The sequence below is a fragment of the Planococcus citri genome, chromosome 5, assembly GCF_950023065.1.
Source record: "Planococcus citri chromosome 5, ihPlaCitr1.1, whole genome shotgun sequence".
In the NCBI taxonomy this organism is placed as follows: Eukaryota; Metazoa; Arthropoda; class Insecta; order Hemiptera; family Pseudococcidae; genus Planococcus; species Planococcus citri.
Window position 1 is genome coordinate 15482662 of NC_088681.1, and position 21171 is coordinate 15503832.

The following is a 21171-nucleotide window of genomic DNA, read 5'->3' on the forward strand; positions in this document are numbered from 1 at the left end:
TTATGCTTACTTCAAAATTTTCCAATTCTCTTTCTTTCAAAATTTAAATTAAGTACCTAAGTAGGTAATATTTCCATTATTTTTTTTTTTAATTTATAAAAATTAAATTTTTTTGCAAATGAATTTTTGTCTCCAATTCTAAATTATCAAGTTTTCATGTTTCAGAATGTTTTTGATATACACTCTCTCTTTGAAGCTGTGTACTTAGATGAAATTGCTCGATGAGTCGCCTCAGCAGTGTTTTGAGGGAGCAGGTTCTTCGTTGAGTGATTAATATAAAGTGTGATTGATTTTTCTTTTTTTGTCAGTAACAGTGACTAGATTGGGACATACTTACACTTCCAAAATTTATTCAAAATTTCCAAACTTGGGATTCTTCAAATTTTGATGATTTCAAATTTTCAAATTGAAGACGATTTCCAGAACACCCTGTACTCATTCTTGAGTATTGTTTCAATCTCCAAGTATACGACCTACGACGACAGCAGAATCGACTTAAAGTAAACTGAAAATAAAAACGATGACCGAGTAAGTAAATTAAAGTAACTAAATTAATGGAAAATCACGTCCGCTAGTTGTTTTTTTTTTATTCGTTATAAAATCTAGTTCACAGGACTCAAGAGAGAAGACGTCTACTCTACTCGCATGGCAAGGCAAAGTGAAGACTTGGAAACCGTAAAGGCGGCATGGTATACTCTGTGTATTAGTTATACCTAATTGAAATTGATTGAAAGTGTAATTCTTACTAATAATAATGACCCAAAGACCTCGTAGACCGGATCGCAGCATCGCAGTAAGTTTAGCTTGAAAAAAAAACACGAGTAGGAGTAGAAGCAGACGCAGAAGGAAGCTGAAGCTAGGCGAACGATGAAATTGAAAAATGTGCAAATCAAGTTGCTGATATCCGTTACCATATAATACAGTACGTATAGTCGTTGTAGTAGAATGAATTGAATTAATTTACAACAAGTAGCATTCTATAATAGTCATCAAGACGTATTGAAAGTTCAAGTTGAAAGGATTTGTGATAGTTGCTGTTTAGTATACGTATATGCGGTTACCATGGAGACGGAAAGCTGAGAGGCCGGATATCGTTGGTGGGCTGGATATTTATATTTTATCATTTTGAAAGCTACCTTACTGGAAAGTTATCAGTAGACTGATATTCGTATTTGTGATGTACCTTGACACCATTGAATAAAGTGAACGAACAATTTAATAGTAAGTATATAGGCTCATGAAGAGTAAAAATACTATCAAAGCTTCAAGTTGAGTTTGAGTTGGAACCTAGTGCTGTTAGGTTTACAATATTGGTGTGGTTTTTCGTTGCAGATGATCGTTTCAAACTTGAACTTGCATTCGAAAGTATAACCGAAGTGTTTCAACCATCCAACGTCACCGGATCCTGTATCGTTTCTATGGTTTCTTATATTTAATTCATGACATTTGTTCGAAGATATATAGCTTTAGTCATGCGCTCAACACGTATCAACAGTAGTATCAACTTGAGGAGTATCTCTACCTAAAGCTTCGGTATACTGATACAGCTGATAAAATTTACCACTGAAAAACGTTCGTATTAGCGAACTGGTGCTAGTATTACCGAACAACGTGCTTCGAGTAACACGTGCTTCGAAATTACCTCCACCACCGTTCGGTTTTCGGTGTGCTCGGTGCTGTGCTGTGCATTACGCAACATTCTCGCCAAAATGTTCATTCATTGTGCGTTCAAATGTTGATAATTGCTGTCCTTACTCGATGTACGTTCGATATACAATAACTATACGAAGTAAGTAATATAATTAGAACAATACGAGACCGATGCGACGGTTTTCTATATTATTATTATGATAACGTGTTCTACATTCTGAGTTGTTATTCGATATGTGTTGTTTTTTTTTCAATATTATGTAACTCGTACATTTGAGCTATGTAGTCGTTTAATTACTCGTTGGTTGAACTTATTGAACTAAAAGTACCGCAAATATTCGTCGTTAATTGTATTTAGTGATAACGCGGATTAAGTAATTATTCCTGCGACTGTAAAACTAGAATCGAAGTAAAGCTAACTATAAGTAAGTCAATGTCAAAGTACGTGGAATTGTTCTTCGTTTGATAAACTTACAAGTGCATTATATTCTAAGAGGTCGATCAACTTATTTACTTATTTATTTATATAAAATATAATTATAAGTATTTCAACGAGTGAACGAGAATACACTTGATTCATTTTTGAGAATAGATACCGGTGCCTGTTATTGTTCTGTGAGATCGATTTGATTCACCGGTATTGTATTATTATGCACCGTAAAACAATTACTAGAATATTTTGAGAATTTATTATGTATATTATTCGTCAGAATTCATTCCACTAAAGTGTGCTATATGTTTATTGTTCCAGGTGAATAGCTAATTTAGCAGATTGATGAGCAAGTGCTGCAGTTGCAGTTGAGTACTGGTGTTCGGAGTTCGGTTCCATCGAGTTCCCTTACAATTGTTTCTATTTCGATCGAGTAATATTCCGACGACAATATGCCCGAAGAAAAGCAACCCCCTGATGGAGGTATTCGTGCCTACGTCGTGCTATTCGCCAGCTTCCTGTGTAATGGATTGATCTTCGGTATTGTGAATTCGTACTCGATTATCTATAAAGAAATATACAGAAATTATAACGACAAGAAAATGGATAACGCGGCTGCTAAAGCTTGTAAGTTTCCAAATATCTACGTAGATATATAATTTATCTCTAAAAAGTGTTCTTTTTTTTTGAAGAATACATAGTTTTTAGAGTACCTTATTGTATTCAAGTGATGAAACGTGACCGTATTAGTTATGTGATTAAAATCAACGTGTGGTTTATCATTCTGAAATGCATACACGTTAATCCGAACAACTCGAACGTGAAGAATCTATTGTTGGGTTGTTAAGTTTGGTGATATTTTACAAGTGGTATTAATTGATGAAAATTTTCAAGAATTTGGATTGGTTAAATTTTAATCGCTAGTACGGTATCTTAGGAGCGAGCAGCTTAATTTTTATCAAAACCACTTCCGAAATTGCAGATTAAATAAGTCTAGTACTCGTGGAATAAAACCGGGCTGAAATCAGAAATTTAATTCGTCGTAGGTGAAAAGACGATATGAAACAGAAAATGAAAAAAGAGTTCAAAAAAAACTATTTTCAAATCAGTTTTCAAGTTCTTAATTATTCCTAAATTCCTGAATAAACACACATGAATAATCGATGATTAAAAATCAACTTTTTTTTACATATTTGCATGACCTATGAACAATGTATTTAAAAAAAAAAAAATCCACCTGAATTAATTTTGACGTCCTTATAGATAAATTTCACGCTGAAAATTGAATCATTACCAATTGATATGGTTCGTCTATCGTCTATGTGAGTTGCATGTGCGAATCACGACAGCTTTTTATGTAGTAATATTATGCATTTGTACTTGTACATTATACCATTATTATGTACCTATTTATAATGATTTTGATTTGATTTTTTCATTCAGCTTTAATCGGTTCGTTGATGATTGGTACCACTTTCCTACTTTCGATGGTATCTGGAATGGTCAGCGATCGAATTGGTATCAGACCTACGACCTGTATTGGCGGATTTTTGATCACCTGTAGTTTATTAATATCGTCATTTTATATTGATAATGTAAGTTTCCCATTCTTATACTGTACGTACAGAAAGGTATTTTCTGTTTTTAATAATTCAACAGTGTTATGTTTTCTCTTAATTGCGAAAAATTTGTAATTTATGTTTTATTTTTATATTTTTTAATCTCGAATGTAGGGGTTTCCTCTGAAATTCGATCCAATTATTGGATGGAAGGGGGAGGAAATTTCATTTTTTTGATCTTGTTTTCTTTGGCTCCTACTCTTGAAAATCATTCGTTCAATTTCAAGGGGAATTTGGAAGGGAAATTAAAATCGAGTTATCCAATATTAGTTCAACTAAATTTACTTATGCAAAAAAAAATCAAGTCATGTTCAAGTTTTTTGATTTTTTTCATCTTGAATTTTGATTTCCCCACAAAATCAGACCCAAATGACCCAAATGACCCAATTGATTGGATGGAGAGGGGAGGGGAGAAATTTCAATTTTTTTGTATTCTTTGTAATTTTTTTTCTGGCGTTTCGAATCAATCGATGATGTTTGCATCATATCAAATGCAGCAGATTTTTTGATTTTTCTGTAAAGAAACGATGCTGAATTTCATTTGCCAATTTTTTGAGAATTTTTACAAATTCAAAAGTCCACTTTTCATCATGAAAATTCAAAATTTGGTGAAATTGAGATCAGTCTCAAAAAATTGAAAGACCATTTCGATTTTATCAAATTTCGATCTTTTTCATGAAGAATGGATTATTTTGGTTCTAAAAAAATTCATCAAACATCGAATTCACTCATTAATAGAAAAGATGAATTTCGATCAGCAGAAGGTTATTTTTTGGGGGAAAAAAGTCCAAATTTGATCATTGTAGATTTTTCGATTTATAACTGTGTCAAAAAGATGCTGGATTTCATTTTTGAATTGAAAAAATCTAAATTTAATGGAATGCCCAAAACCATCATCGATTTGTTGAATAATCAATTTAGGGAGCAGAAATTTTTTGAAAAAAGGAAAAAAAAGATCGAAGTAGCACAAAAAATACATTACTGAGTGAAATTTTTTATGCTGAATTTCGTCTTTAAATTCTTGGCAAATTTCAAAAAATTCAAAGTTTATTTTGGGGGGGGGGGAGGGAAAAAATCAAAATTTAAATATGTAAAACGTAGATTAGAAGGGCGAGAAAGAGGTGGAATTTTATTTTTAAGTTGACGATGTAAAGAAAAACAAAAGTCCAATTTTTATGGGAAAACAATCAAGATTTTGATCAGGGTGAGCTCTAAAATGGCTCAAAGTCCAATCCAAAGCCATCATAAATTTGGTAAATCACAAATTGAGGCAATGGAAATTTTTTAATCAAACAAAAAATTGAAAGAATTTGAAAAAATACTTACACCTACAAATCAAAATTTCAGGTGCTGAATTTTATTTTAAAATTTTTGGTGAATTTCAAAAAATCCAAGTCGATCATTTTTTTGAAAAAAATCCGAGATAAAATTCAGATATGTAGAAAGGTGTGGTTTGGTTTAGAAAACTGTTATTTTTGGATTTCCAAATCGTTTAGTGGTGTTCACCTCATTTCAGAGCTTTCAGCAGATTTTTTTCTACTGTGTTGAGAAGATGCTGAATTGCTGAATATCTTTTTAAATCGATGATTTAAAAAAAAATCAGAAGTCCAATTTTTCGTGGAGAAAATTGAAATTTTGATGAAGTTAAAATAAGCTCTAAAATGGCTCAAAACCGCTAATAAGCGATTTTGAATTTGGTTGATCACAAATACTTGGGATACAAAGTAAATTTTAGCTTGATACTTTAATTTTATCAAATTTTGATTTTTTTCATGGAAAATGCATCATTTTGAAGTTTTAAAAATTCGTCAAAAATCAAAGAATCAAAGAAGGAAATTCTAGACATTTTTTTTCAAAACAGATTGGTAAAGGCAAGAGCAAAAAAACAATTTTTTTTAAAAATGTCCTCTCTTTGAGAGCCCATATCTTCGCTCAAAGGCCCTCTCCGGGGTTTTATTTTTCTCCTGAGTGACTCAACTGAAAATGAAGAGCTTTACCTTTGGTCAAAAACCTTCTGGGATTTTTTTTGGTGATCCATCCTCTGTTTTAGGTACCTACACATTTTTCACATTCTTAAATTGAAAAATATTTTACATTGTTCGATGATGTTTTCTGTGGTTCAAAAATTTATCTCAAAGTACCGAATAAGAATTAGATGCACGATTAGCTCGTTTTATTGGCACATACTTTTACATAACGCTGCTGTTAAATGTTCAATGAAGCATATTTTTATACGTGTAATTTGATGTGATTTGCTAAGTGTAATTGTTCAGAAAAATCCAAAATTTAGATAAAGGTTTTTCGACTGAGAGCAGATGAGAGGCCCTTGAATGGGAATGGGAATTTCATCTGAGTCCATCAGTACATCACTAATGTGTCCTTTTTTGAAAAAATGATCTAGCGGAGATCTCGATTGATTGATTTACCTACATTTGAAGAATAATAATTAACAAATACTTTTCTTATGCTTACAGGTTTATGTTCTCATCTTCTCGTGTGGTATTATGTATGGTATCGGAGCATCATTGACGTACATTCCATCTTTAACTATCATCGGTCATTATTTCAAGAAGAATATCGGTCTAGCAAATGGATTCGTGACCCTGGGTAGTTCAGTATTCACCATGATTATGCCGTTCCTTTTAGATTACCTTTTGAAAACGGGTGGCCTGACTACCTGCTTCAGGTATAATTACAAATTAATGATTTCGAAGACAAAATTTCAAACCCAGTTACTCGTACATCGAAATTGATTCGACCTGATTTCATCAAATTGCGTCAAAAAATCCTAATTCCTTCGTGTTACGCGATTTGATGAAATTCGATCTTAAGTCATAGTACGAATTACGAATTTAATCGCGATTGATTTTATCACGACATCTGATAAGTAAATTAAAACCTGATCCTAATCTGGAATTTTTATTTTGCAATTTAATTAGTGAAAAATTTGCTTACATAACGTGGATTATATCTATCCCTTGTTTTGTTGTCCAGGTACCTGGCAGCGTTGTTGAGCTCTTTGATGTTATGCTCGTTCGCATTCAAACCACGTTTCCAATCTCCTTTGTCGAAAAAGAGCACGCAAGATGATACCAGCGAAGCGTATTTCGCCAATTTTCTAAACATCAGTATATGGAAGAATCCCAGATACGTTTTGTGGATTGTAGCAGTTCCTATCGCATTATGCGGATATTTTGTGCCCTATGTGCACATGGTAAGCTGAACGTAATGTACCTAATATAATGTACTTGAAATTTTTTTAATTGATCGATACCTCGAGGTACTTAATCTTTCAATTAGATTAATAATTATTGTCGTTGCTTATCATTAAAGATAAGAGAAACTACTTATGGGTTATTTAACGCATCATTTACGTTCACAGGCCAAGTTTATCGATGATAATTTCAAAGGCGAGAATGAAAAGTTACCAGTCGTGTGTATCGCCATCACATCAGCCATTGGCAGAATACTTTTCGGGAAATTGTCAGATTTGAAAGGAGTGAATAGTATATTTTTGCAACAGGTTAGATCGATGATGATTTCTCTTGTCAGATACAATATTATTTTCATGTGATTTAATTTAATCTATTTCTCGTATGTATTTGTGCAGCTTTCATTTGTAGTCATTGGAATCGTATCGATCTTGACGCCGTTTGTGAAGAATTACGTGTTACTTTTGATGACTACGTTGGTCATGGGCTTATTTGATGGCTGTTTTGTTACCGTCGTGGGTCCGATTGCGTTCAAGTTCTGTGGCCCGAAAGGAGCCGGACAAGCAATCGGATTCTTACTCGGATTGATTTCTATTCCTATGACTATCGGACCGACAGTTGCAGGTGATGGTCTTTTCATTTCGAATCTGACGTGATTTTAATGCAGATTTTTCACTTTCAAGTTCCAACTCCTTGTGTTGTCTTGCAAAATAGTCCCATTTTAGTATTTATGAAAAAAAAATCAGTGAGGTATCCCACATGGCAGAAAAATTTTTTGAATTGGGCGAAGCTGGATGAAAAGAGCTTGCAAAATGTATCATTAGTCAACATTTCAAGTGCTAAAGTGCATTTTTCAATTTTTGGCAAATTTTCAAAAAAATCAAATTTGGGTCAAAAATGAAAAAAAAAATCAAAATTTTACCAAATTGACCTGGGAAGCTAAAATTTGATGTCTATATGATGTACTTACTACTTAGCCTATTCCCAACCCCTCAAATCGGTTTGAAAATCGATATTTGTGGCGTCGAAAATAGGGCATCCAAATTTAAGCTCCCTGGATCATTATTATGGTAAAATTTTGATTTTTTTGCCCATTTTTGACTCAATTTCATTTCCAAAAATTCACCAAAAATCAGAAAATGCTCTTCAGCATTTGAAATGTTAGCTGAAGATTGCATTAGGAATGAATTTGAACCATTTGGAACGATTTTTACTTTTTTCTTCAACTTCCTTTTGAGGGGGATCAAATTTCAAATTTTTTTCAACACCTAATCCAATACTTTTTGTGGGAAAATATTTTTGCATAAATCTGAATAAAAATAAGCCGAATAAATTGAGGATATCTAGAGTAATATTTCAACACCCCCCCCCCCCTTCAACTTAGGTTGAGTTTTCCAACTTCATTTGGCAAAATTCTGTAAAAATTTGAACTTTGAGAAATCTGCCGGAGGCTCCAGAACTGCTCAATATGGTTCTACATATTTTCCCATAAAAAGGGAGCGAGGGAGGGAGGTCAAAAATACATCACGAACTAAATTCAATGTTTCTAGATCAATTTGGTGAGTTGTGATTTCCCCCCCATTTTCGGCTCAAATTTGATTTTTTTTTTTAAATTACTAAATATTTGAGAAACTTACTCCAGCTCCTGAAATTTCACCCAGTGATGTAGTTTTGCATGCTCTGTCGACCATCACAAGTATTTCTACTGTTTCACAGTGAATTTAATTAAAAATTGATTTCTGTTTACAGGAGCGATATACGATCATACTAAATCGTACACGTTACCATTCATATTAGCCGGTATTCCGCCCTTCATTGGCGCCGCCATGATGACCAAAATCCATTTCATGGAGTCTGCCGAAGACGAAATCGAATGCGTCGAATCGAAGGAATCGTCTGAGAAGAAACAACTCACGAGTGACGCAATAAACACAAAGGTAAATGGTTATAATTCCATTTGATATTTTGATTTTTCCACTGTATACTAACTACAAAGACTGACATGCAATGTAACAGGCTTGCCCTGGCTGCTTGACTCTGCTTGATTTTTTTAATCCCCCAGTACAATACCTAATGTGGCTATGATGGCGTAAAAAGCTTGTAAAAAAAAAAATACCAATAAGTGATATTGTTGAATTAAATATTTTGTGCATTAAGTATTTTAATCAATATGCTGTTAATCAAGTACTGAGATCCGAGCTTCTAGCCGCACACCTTACCGCATAAATGCTTGCTGATCACCTCCGTTTTTTTCTCCTTTTATATACTACTTTGTTTTTGTTTTGTTTTTTGTGCATTTATGATTTTCATTTCTCGCTGTGGTTGTATTTTGGAAGATTCCTCTTGCGAATAACGGCTTTCTGGGGTCTCCCTTTCATTTTATAGTTTTTCGATTTTAATGTTTTTTTTTTGTTTTTTTTTTTTCGTCAAAGAATAATTACGTCATTTTTTTGATTTGATTATATTTTGGATGGAAATTTCATAGCGTGAAGTAAAATCAGTTGCCTATCTTAATCTTTGAAGGAATTTTTTCTGGCTTTAAGAGATATGTACTTGTTGAAATGTTAAAATTTTTAAATGCAGTATTCATCTGTATTGATGATTGTTCCCTTCCCTGCCCCTCCCTTTTTCTCTCTTTTTTTCAGAAATCCCCCTAAATTGGCGTTGGTGATCATATTTTTGATGATATAATCAAATTTAATTATTTCTGAATAAAATTTGGTTCAATTTTTTCGGAAAATTTGGTTCAATTTTTTTGGAAAATTTGGTTCAATTTTGCAAAAAAATCATCTTTTTTGAAAGAAACTGTATGAGTGCAAAAAATTGAGAAGTCTTAAAATTTTTGTTTTTTTAATGCTTTTTTTTGAGAAAAATTTTTTAAAAAAAACAATTTTTTGGAGGGAGTTATTGATCTTTTTTTTTTACAAAAAATTATTTTCTCGTGAGGTTAAACTGAAAACTAATTTATCTAACTCTCTCCCCTCCTTTCAATTCCTAATTTTATTTTCTTTGCATAATTATAACTTCTCTCGTTGCCATTGGCATTTCATAATTTCAATTGGTGTTTAGAAATTTGGTTGGCAAACTGAAAATTTGGATAAAATCGAGTACTGGATGTTTAATGGATTATGAAAGTCTTTTCAGTAATTAACGAAGTCCTGAATTTGACAAATAATAGTGCCTTAAAAGCCTTTCGTCCCCCCCCCCCAAAAAAAAGTCTTACGCTTGGAAGAATTCCTGCTCATAAATTTTCTGTTGAAGGGAGTGGGATGATTAATAATTGCGGATAAATTCTTCCAATTTTGAGTGCTTTTTTGGAGGTGGTGGAGGAAATTGGAAGGAGGAGTAAAGGGAATCTGAGAAAAAAATTTTGCAAACATTTCGAAAACGTCTCGCCAAGTCGTGTAGTCTGATTTGAAATTTTTTTCAGAAATACTCGTACTTGGTTGAATTATGTAGACTTTTTTCAATTTTTTTTAGTGGTTGAAAATTATTCAAATTTGCTGGGCTGTCGAACGGAGGGGGAGAGGGCAAAAGAAACAGAAACCTTTTTTTGTACTTCTCGAAAACAAATTTTTGAAAGCTTTCGCTTCGCTTTGCTCGGGTTTGTTCTATTTTTTTTTTTTTTTTCAGAATTGATATTTCTAAAAAAATATATCATTCAATATTATCAAAGTTTGAAGTGAAAAAAAAGAACTTCTCTCATAAAAGTTTTTACGTATCTCAGAATACAAATTTTCAACAGCTTTCTCCCTCACTTGGGCCTCTTCTCTTTTTTTTTTCAAAATCAACATTCTAAAAAAAAAAAATATTTCAAATCCCAAAATTTTAAAAGCCAAAAAATGAACTCCTTGTGTAAAAAAAACATAGTTTTTGGTTCTCTCAAATACAAATTTTCAAGTTTTTACCCTTGCTTTGCTCAGACCTGCCCCTTTTTTTCAAAATCAATTCCTTTTTAAAAAAAACATCGTTTTTAAGCCTCTTAAAATCAAATTTTCAAAAAATTTTGCCCTTGCTTCGTTCGGGCCAATTTTGTTTTCCTGTTTTAAAATAGGAAAATTCGTATTTGAGTCCCCCAAAAATCCAATACAAAAAATGAAAATGTTTATCAGTCATATAAAAATGATATCTATTGGCAAAATTAATATTTTTTTCCTATATCAGTTGAACCCCCTCCCCCTCCCCTCTCTCTAATACCTTCATATAGTTTCGTACCTAGAAATGGGACCAAATTATGTTTACCCCGGGACCGCATTGGCTCTCGACGACCCTGAAAATTTAATACCACTCTCTAGCTCTCAAAAGCAAAAAAAAAAAAAAAAAAAAAACTTGAAAAACAGATTTCTGTGGTTCGAAAAATATTTGGATGAATTATAGTTTTGATACCGATGAATGTCATTTTTTGAGTTCTTCGATACTTTATAGTTTTTTGAAGACCAAAAGGTGGTTTTTACACGATAATTTTTGAAAATTTTTTTTTTATTATAAAAACTTGTAGTTCTTTTGGACAGATAAGACATCGAAAAGCGAAAAAAATTGAGTGAAGTGAGTTTTTGATCAGCTTGCAAATTGAAGTCGAGCTACAAAAAAGACTTGAAAAAAATCTCGATTTTTGATCCAAAAAAATCGAAAATTAGTCAGAAAATGAATAATATTTCATAATGACAGTTTTTTGTTTGAAGGATTGAAATTTACAAAGTCATCAAAAAATCTGAGCAAACGTGAAAATATCGTAAAATTTTTTGAATTTTTCTTGTCAACTTCGAGTTTTTTTCAGGGAAAAAGTTGTCTTCACTCCTCCAATTTTTGAAGCAGGCAACATATTCATCGAAAGTTTTTTTTTAACTGAGACTCAGACTCGGGATTTTTGTTACCTAATCTAAATTTTCAGTTTGATCGCTCAGTCTTTGGACACCCTGTATGACTACATAATCTCGTAACTTTTAACCTTTTCCTCCATCTTGATGAGACTTCCTACGAGATCAGAATTTGGCAAAACTTGCTGCAAAATTTCGTCTCCTGCGGGAAGTCTCGACTCTTGGGATATTATGATCACTTAACACAATTTATTTAGCTTTGCTATTGCTTAAAAAGTTGTAATCATTTGCACGATGCTTTTTTCTCAATTTCTTTTGGTACGTATTTTTTGTCTATTATTTAACTTCGAAAGTATTGAATTTTTTTTGATTTTTTTCTCTATAATTTTTATTTTTATTTTTTTTAGGAAACTGGGAAAATTGCAGACGTGTGATGAACAGTATTGAAACGAATATTATGTTCAAGTGATATATCATTTTTTCCCCTTCTTGCTTCCTCACTTGAACATTATATTTTATACGTCCCAAGAAAAAGCTGCTAGAAGATCTCAATATACTCTCTTTAAAAAATATTTGTATGTTTTAAAATAACCTTATTTATTGAACTGAAAACAAAAAAAAAACGAAAATATCGTGTCGAAAAATGACAATAAATACGTAATGTACGCTGTGGTTTATTTCATTTACATTTTTTCTTGTCTTTAGTTAGGTAATTAATTATATTCTTAATTTCTTATACTGGGATATAATTGACCCTTGGGATTCGAATTCAAAATAAAAGGAGGAAAATTCCCATCGGAGGTGCAACATCGTCAGCTATTTTTACAGCCACGGATGCTGGTAACATTGGCGTATGGTTATTGGCGCGCATTTTTAACTCATTCGTCAGAGATGTTGAGTTGAGAATAGCGCGTGTGGTGTGGTAAAATGCTCGTTTATTTTTGAATTCACGCCGCCAATAATATGTACTGTTCGTAGATAAATTTATCGATGAAATTATGTTGTTTAAAATTATGTTGTGTTGATATTGCAGAGTGAAATTGTGGTGTAAAATGTCCGCCGCTGCTTCCGGAATTAATTTGAAGAAAAATAAGAAGGATAATGCTGATAAAGAAATGAAGGTAATTGAAAATTTTTTTACGAAATTTTTTCTATCGCGAACGAACGAATCGAGTACTAGAAAGTGAGCGCATATTTTTTTGCACCTGATGACTCAATTTTTTGAGTTTTTTTTCGTGTATTTATTTTAATTTTAATTTTTTCTCGATGATTTGGATCATGTTTGAAAAAATCTCGATGATTTTGTGTTTTTTTTTTTTGTCAATTTATTTTTGAAAATTTTTTTAATTGGGTTAACGTAAGAACAAAACATTCGCCAACTAATCGTGTGTGGTATTTTTACCGAAGAAGAGTATAAAATTGTATATCGATGGAAATGGAAACACGTGCATAGAGAGGTCGACTCCTTGACTCTTCATCCTGCCGACTCAAAAGATAGATAAGAGTATCGTAGAACGTGTTTTGGTATCGGAGCTTCGCATGGGTGTAATGTGTATTCACGATACTGTTATGATTATGATACTGAAATCAGATACCTTTTTCTACCTCGAAAGCACGATGCTCACATGTTGAGCTAAAAGTACACCCATTTTATGGGCTGTATATAGTCTAATAGGTAATACCTACTTGTGGTGTACCTACTATCTGTGTAAATGTAGCTCTTTGTCTCTCGTTTATGCTCTCGAATGGTGATGGTGTTATAATCCTGTCTATGGTATCGTTTTTCAAACGTGTATGAATTATTTCCAAGTTGACGGCTAAAGTGTACTGATTATATACTCGGTTACCAATATTAACTGGTTCGGAGTCGCCGCCGGAGGTGCCAGAGAGGAACGAGATACGAGATGCTTGGATCATGGATGCTGTAGCTGCTGAGAATGCATATGACTCATATGGGTTTAAAGAGGAGTTCACAGAGGTTGAGAAAAGAGCGAATTTATGGGTTTGCCTGAAGAGTGGATGAAGATAGGGGGTAATGGGATGAGAAATTTTTGAGAGGTGATTTTTTTTGGTGGAAATTTTTTTGGAATTTTGGGCATATGGAGGTACAATTTTAATGTCTGACTTTTTCCTTTCGCTTCGCTCTCCTTCATTTCTGTTGAATAAGTTGGATCTGTCGTAAAAGATGAGGTCATTTTTATTGATATACGAGTGTATTTTTTACCAATTTTTTTGATTTCGAGGAAATTGTGTAATTTTTGACGTTTTAATTCGTGGAATCATTGCAAAGGAAACTCAATTTCAATTTTTAATTCACGATTGACAATTCGTTTAAGTTGAATGCTTGCTTACTCTTTTCGAAGAATCCACTTTATTTTATGACGTCAGCAAAATTCTTGCATTTTTAAAGAAAATTTTGAAAAAAATTACAATTGAAGGTCGTTTTTCACAAAAAAAATTGAAAATTCGGTTTCTGCTCGTTTTTCGACCTCTCGAATCGATCACGTAGTTTAGAGACGTTTTTGAACCCCTGGCTAATTTTTAGGGTTTCCAGCTTGAATTAAAATTGTGCATTGAAATAGAACCGTCTGCAGAATTTCATTTTCGTTCGGATTCATGTGGTTTTTGAATTTCATTTGCGTACTTTTTATAACCAATGTGTTTTCAAGGGAAAATTTAGAAAATCTGCAAGAGGCCCAAGAATAATTGGGAAGATCAAAATTGGACTGTTTAGCTGATTTCACTGATGTTGACGTGGGTGTCTTCGTGAAATGGGAAAATTTTTTCATTCAGTTAGAACAGAAATAATTACGAAAGAAAATTTACGGTTTTGAATCGGCTAAAAATGGACATTGATTAATGGTCAATTAATCTAATTTTCAATTTTTTTTCTCTCAAAACTGGAGGAGAGTTATGTGCCCTGCAATTTTTAAAATTTGCAAATCGTCCCTAATTCATAATTCACTCTTTGATTCATAAATTGTAATGAACACTGCATAATTTGAGGCATGAAATACTTGGAATACCTCCCCCCCCCATCCTGCCCTCTGCCCTCATAAAATATTGGAAAAAGTTTGTGGATTCGATTTAAACGACGTTTCCCATTCCTTCTTCCCCTCATCCCTCCTACTTTCGTATTTAGTTTGTAGTTGATATTTGAATGATCTGGAAGATGGGAACATTCATTTAGAAAAGTTGAAAAAGTCATGAAAAACGAGTTTTTTCTCCGGAAGGCTGAACACCCTGCTTTAGAAGTTCGTTGATTTCATTTTTTTCCTCACAACCTAGAATGAATTGTCGAAAATATTAGCTTTTTAGCAACTTTTTTCCTAAAGTTGCGATAAATTTACAAAAGTGTCGTTCATTTACCAAAAAAATTCTCACTTTTCAAAAAAAAAAAAAAAACTTAATTTCTTCGTCATTCTCAAAAATTTTGCACATTTTTGTTTTTTTTGAAAAAATTATCGAAAAAAGTCAGGCTTTTTTGCCAGAATTTGCCGAAAAGTACAATTTTTTGGCTTTTCCTAAACCTTTCAGTTTTGATTTTGTCCAAAAGTCTTGCTTTTTGGCAAAAATTACAAATGAAAAATGTCGGTCTTTTACTGAAGAAAATTCCAAAGTAGTCTCGCTTTTTGAAAAAAAGGTGCAAAATATGTAATAATTTATTTGCCAAAATTTTCCGAGAAAACTGATGATTTCAGCTATCAACTTGAGAAATGTTTGTTTTTTGGAAAATTTCTCGCAATTTCCAAAGATCTTCGCTATTTTTTTTCAAAAAATATCGAAAAGCCTGACTTTTTTGCCAGAATTTGCCAAAAAGTATCATTCTTTGTCAAAATTGCCTAAATGTCTTGCTTTTTGGCTTTTGCTAAAATTTTCAGATTTTATTTTGTCCAAAAAGTATTACGTTTTACCAAAAGTTACAAATTAATCAGAAATGTCGTTCTTTTGTATTGAAAAAAATTCCAAAAAAGTCTCGTTTTTTGAAAAAAAAGTGCAAAACATTTACCTAATATGTAATATTTATTTGCCAAAAATTTGAAATAATTTTCGCAATCGCTAATAATTTTTATTTATTTTTTTTTTCAAAAGAAATGTATAATTTTTCTGATTTTTCAAAAAAATTTGCTTTTTGCTAAAAATTACAAAAAATTAGAAATGTCGTTCTTTTACTGAACAAAATTCCAATTAGAGGTCTCGCTTTTCGAAAAAACAAGGGCAAAAAAAGTTGATATTTCTTTGCCAATATTTTCTAAAAATTGATGATTTCAGCTATAAAATTGAGAAATTTTTATGCTCGGAATTGCTAAAGATTTTTTCTTTTTTTTTTTTTCAAAAAAGCGTCGTTTCTTTGGCAGAATTTGTCAAAATGTGTTATTTTTTTGCCTAAACTGTCATTCTTTTATTTTGTCAAAAATTCTCGGTTTTTTGCAAAAAGTTCCCAAGAGTCCCACTTTCTTTCTAAAGTTATCCAAAAGTCTGTTTTTCCATAGAAATTGCCAAAAATTCTTTCTTCTGGTAAGAATTGTCGAAATCTAGCTTTACTTTGCCAAATTTTTTATGCGATAAATTCCAAAAATTCTCAAAAAAATTTCATAAGGTCTCATTTTTTTATGAGAAAGTTTCAAAATTTATGTAGTTCAACAGAAAACTAATGTTTTTTTTTTTGGTGTTTTTTTGTTGTTTGTTGTTTATTAAAATGGTTTGCTAGCGTTTTGTCGCTTTTCTTTTTGGAAAAAATTAAATCTGAGCCCTCGTAGAATCGCTGGAGAAAATTTCCAAACTCCACAATGGCTTGAAACGACCTCCGGTGAACCCAACAATCCCAACATGTTGCAATCAGATTACAAAGTAAATTTTTAGTTTTTCAACTTCATCGAGTACAATTTTGTGGAAATTTCAACATTAAAAAATCTGTTAAAAGACTCCTCCAGAACTGCTCAAAACGGTTCTAAATCGTTTTCAATCAATTTGCAGGATCGATGCATGCTTTCACGTCATCTCGTCTGAATCTACAGCTTCTTCTTCATGATCTGATTTTACTGCAAAAAATAATCGACCCGGATGAATTCGACGCTAAAATTTAATATTCTGTTATTCGTATCGGGTAAATTCTGATTTCTTTGTAATACATGATACTCACAGATTCACAGTCGTCTCATCGTTGAAAATTTTCAATAAAAAAAATTTTTCAGCCGAGAAAAAAATTCGTTCCGAGGAAAATTTTTGTTCAATTTCACCTTCTAGATTTTCAAGTTACCTGCAAATCGACTCGAATCGTCACACAGATTAGCCTAAGTTTCGAGTAAGGCAATTACCTACACATTATAAGAACAGGGTACCAAAGAGGAAGAATGTTATTCGAGTCCGAAAGAAAACTACTCGTACGTCGGAGGGAAAAATCGAATTTTCGGAGGTCGTTTTCGAGACAGCAGCAGCAGCAAGACTGCAGCAGGATAAGGAGGAGGTGTAAAAATAGAAATAGGAAAAATTACATCGAGCTATACGTGATTGCTGTGCGATATAATGCATGCCAACTCGGCCATTATATTCAAATAGTAAGGACGATATTGTTACAGGGTTTTTAAACGCGAAAAACACAGGGTACCCTCCGCCACTGGTATTGGGTTACAGGCTTGTGGAAAACACTCTCATCATGCAACCTACTACACTATACGTTTACGTATAACTTGGTCGTCGTCGTCGTCATCGTCATCGTCGCCGGCTCAACCATCAAAATGAAAGTTAAACCGTACCTGGATAGTGTTACGATAGACTACACCACCTCGGCTCATCATCCCATCCTGTATACACTTACACACACACCACATTTCTGACAAAATAATACGATACCATCGACTTGGTCTGTCCGCGGATACAGTTGCCCATTTTAGCCCCTTCGCTTCATTATGTCGTGTACCCCACATACTACCATCCCTCTGGTGATGATGAAGCTGACACCGTTGACTGGTGACTGCTGCTGCAGCCTTTTTTCTCGTCGTCTCTCTACTGTTCCTTTGCTGCTTCGTACCCCCTTTAGCTCCCGTGGACTTATTTTCGGTCTTATGTGATCTCGTATTTACAAAGCTTTATACTCTTTTGCGCTTTGTATAATGTTACCTCGTTTTCTCACCTCCTCCTCCTACTTCTCCTCCTTCTCAACATCTCGTTTTCTTCGCCTTTTTGTTAATATTATACATTTTAGACTTACGTAGGTAACTACTATACTCGTATTCGTAACTTTAAACGTGAAACGAGACGTGTGTATGAAGAGTCGTCGAGTTTTTTTCCCTCCAGCCTCGTCGTTGCTCATTGATGTAAATAGGCAGCTACCTACGTCGTCTTATGCCTACCTACTCGTACATGTGCCATACTTGAATTCATTCATCTACATACCTTGGAAGATTCGATTTTATACTGAAGAGGAGAACACGATACATTCGGAAAAAAGCTACTTACTTGTAAATTTATTGTAATTTCGTATGAAAATTTTCAACTGAAATTAAACTCATTTAGGCTAGATAATTCAGAAGGCAGAAATATTGCATTCTTTACATTTCGAGTCTCCTGAAAACAGAAACCGAAATTGTAGGAGGTAAATTTCTCATCAACAAAGGGTGTGACTTTATTTTTAAAATATTGTGCAAAATTTGAAGTGTTCAAAGTGACTGTGCAACTCAAACGATGTTTCATTCAGCTTACAAAATGTCCAAAAACTTTAATTAAAATATTTTAAAACATATTTGAAGAATTTTGAGCTCAAAATTGGGTTCTGATTTTTGAGATTTTTGAAAAAGTGCCACGTGGCTCATCAAAATGGTTGAAATTTCGACGCAAAACGTGAAAATTTGTATCAAAACTTTTTTTGGACATTTTTTGAAGAATTTTGAGCTCAAAATTGTTTTATAATTTTGAAGATTTTTGAAAAATATGCCAAATCAAAAAAGGTTAGAATTGCTGCCGAAAACCAAAAATTTTTATCGAAACGTTTTTTGGACATTTTTGAAGAATTTTCAAAACCAAAATTGAGTCTGGATTTTTGGGATTTTTGAAAAAAGTGTTATGCGACCTATCAAAATGAGTTAAAAGTTCAATAGAGCATCAAAAATTTGTATCAAAATTTTTTAAAAACATTTTTGAAGAATTTTGAGCTTTACATCGGATTCTGATTCTCGAGATTGAAAAAGGTACAATGTGTCTTTCGAAATGGGTTAAAATGTCGACGAAAAACATGAAAAAATCTGTAAAAACTTTTTTTGGGCATTTTTCAAGAATTTGGAGCTTAAACTTGGGCCATCATTTTTGGATTTTTTGAGAAAGGTGTCACGTGACCAATCAAAATGAGATAAAATTTCGGCAAAACATTAAAAATTTCTATGAAAACTATTTTGACCATTTTTGAAGAATTTTAAGCTCGACATCGGGTTCTGATTGTCGAGATTATTAAAAAAGGTACCACGTGACTTTCGAAATGGGTTAAAATGTCGACGAAAAACATGAAAAAATCTGTAAAAACTTTTTTTGAACATTTTTGAAGAATTTGAAGCTTAAAATTGGGTCATAATTTCTGCTTGAAAATGGGTCATGATTTTGAAAAGTATTCAAAAAAGTGTCATGCGATCTGTGAAAACGATTTAAAATTACGGCTAGACATGAAAAATCGGATTCAGAATTCTTCTGAGCACTTTTGCAGGGTGTCTAACAGGTACTGCAGGTACTGCAAGTACTGTAAAAGTACTGTATTGAAATCCTCGGTACTGCAAAGTACTGCATTTTTTCTCAGAATCATTGATTCAAAATTTTTTAAAAACTTCAAAATAAATTAATTGGTAAAAAAAGTTCATTTTGTACCTCAAAAGATCGCTACACTTGTTAAATTAATACTTGTAAAAATGTTATCGACAAAATTCCAACCGGTTCAAAAATATTTTTTTTCTTAGGGGGGGGGCGGTGTAAGTTGGATAAAAAATGAATAAGGTAATGCAAAAGGTACTGTAAAAGTACTGCATTTCTTCGGAGAAATTTTGTTAGACACCCTGTTTTGAAGAATTTTGAGCCCATAATAATTATGTGCCTTGATTTTTAGAACGTTGGAAAATTGTGCCATGTGACCAATAAAAATGGGTTAAAATTCGACGGAAAACATGAAAAAATTAATGAAAACTTGTTTTGAACATTTTTGAAAAATTTTGAGCTTAATACGTATTCGGACATGATTTTTGGGATTTTTGAAAGTGTCATACGACTTTAAAATAGGCTAGAATTTCAGTAGAACGTCAAAAATTTTCAAATTTTTTTTGAGTATTTTTGAAGAATTTTGAGGCTGAAAAAAGGTCATGATTTTGGCAAGTTTTGAAAAAAGTATCTTGCGATCCTCATCAGAAGGATTTAAAATTACAGTCGAACATCAGAAATTTCTTTCAGAATTTTTTTGAGCACTTTTGAAGAATTTTGAGCTCAAAAATTGGGTCATGATTTTCAGGGTGTTTGAAAAAAATCTTCTATCGACACTTTTTTAAGGTAGATTTGAAGAGTTCTGAGTCCAAATTTTGTGTCGTGATTTTTCCAATTTTCTAAAAAAAGTGTCGTATGACTCAAAAAAATTAGTCAAGATATTTCTGCAAGACATCAAAAATTTCTGTCAACACATTTTTTTTTTAGCACTTATGAAAAACTTTGAGCTGAAAATTGTGTCATGATTTTTGGAATGTTTGAAAACGCTATTATAGTAAAACCTATCAAAATGGGCTAAAATTTTGACAGAACATCAGAATTTTTTATCATAACTTTTTATGGGCACTTTTGAAAAATTTTTAGCCCAAAATTGGGTCAAGATTTGTGGAATTTTTGAAAAAGTGTCATACTTATGCGATCTATCAAAATACGTTGAAATTTCAAATTTTCGACGAAAATTTTTTTGAAAATTTTTGAATAGGCCTAATTTTTACTTGAGTTGTGATTTTCGGGATTTTAGCAACATTTCAACAGTGTAGCGTTGTTCAAAAGAATTTTTATGGTTGAAAATTTTTAAAATCACAGAGTAGAGAATCAAATTTGATGCCTTTTGGAGTCCTCTTTAAATCTCAAAGGAAGGAAAAAGTCCATGTTTTAAAAAGTTAAGTTCTATTTTATGCTTCTATGTGTTCCGTTTGATAATTTTTCTGCAAATTGAAGAAATTTGATCGTCCGAAATGGGCTTGAGAAGTCAAATAACCGTTTATAGATAGGTATAATACCAATTCGAAATTTAGAAAATACGGAAGTAGAGTCTTCTTGGGGGGGGGAGGGGCTTCGAGCTCAAAATTTCTATAAATGCAATATTGTTATCAAGGTGGATCGCAAAAAAAACAAAAAACAAAAAACGGTGAATTTAAACCAAATTCAGTAAAGACCTTCATTTTAGGAAAATTGGGTATAAAATTTCTAAAAATGCAACATGGATA

General features: G+C 32.6%; 2 protein-coding genes across 4 annotated transcripts in view; both read left to right on the top strand.

Annotated features, from left to right (window-relative positions):
* Nucleotides 1-1066: 1066 nt before the first annotated feature.
* Nucleotides 1067-12405, top strand: LOC135846747 (monocarboxylate transporter 10-like). Of its 2 annotated transcripts, XM_065366014.1 has the most exons (10): nucleotides 1067-1221; nucleotides 1333-1789; nucleotides 2402-2707; nucleotides 3524-3675; nucleotides 6174-6385; nucleotides 6694-6913; nucleotides 7082-7222; nucleotides 7310-7535; nucleotides 8661-8848; nucleotides 12136-12405. In XM_065366014.1, the coding sequence occupies exons 3-10, from the start codon at nucleotides 2533-2535 to the stop codon at nucleotides 12160-12162; spliced, it is 1341 nt and encodes a 446-aa protein (XP_065222086.1). In that variant the 5' UTR covers nucleotides 1067-1221; nucleotides 1333-1789; nucleotides 2402-2532; the 3' UTR covers nucleotides 12163-12405. The 2 variants fall into 2 exon arrangements, with proteins under 2 accessions (XP_065222086.1, XP_065222087.1); XM_065366015.1 differs by lacking the exons at nucleotides 1067-1221; nucleotides 1333-1789 and adding an exon at nucleotides 1935-2075.
* A 197-nt stretch (nucleotides 12406-12602) lies between these two features.
* Nucleotides 12603-21171, top strand: part of Sobp (Sine oculis-binding protein) — a 30009-nt gene continuing 21440 nt past the window's right edge. For both annotated transcript variants that reach the window (XM_065368511.1, XM_065368512.1), the window contains exon 1: nucleotides 12603-12849. In XM_065368511.1, coding sequence (XP_065224583.1) covers nucleotides 12781-12849 — 69 coding nt within the window. In that variant the 5' untranslated portion in view covers nucleotides 12603-12780. The remainder of the gene's footprint in view (nucleotides 12850-21171) is intronic.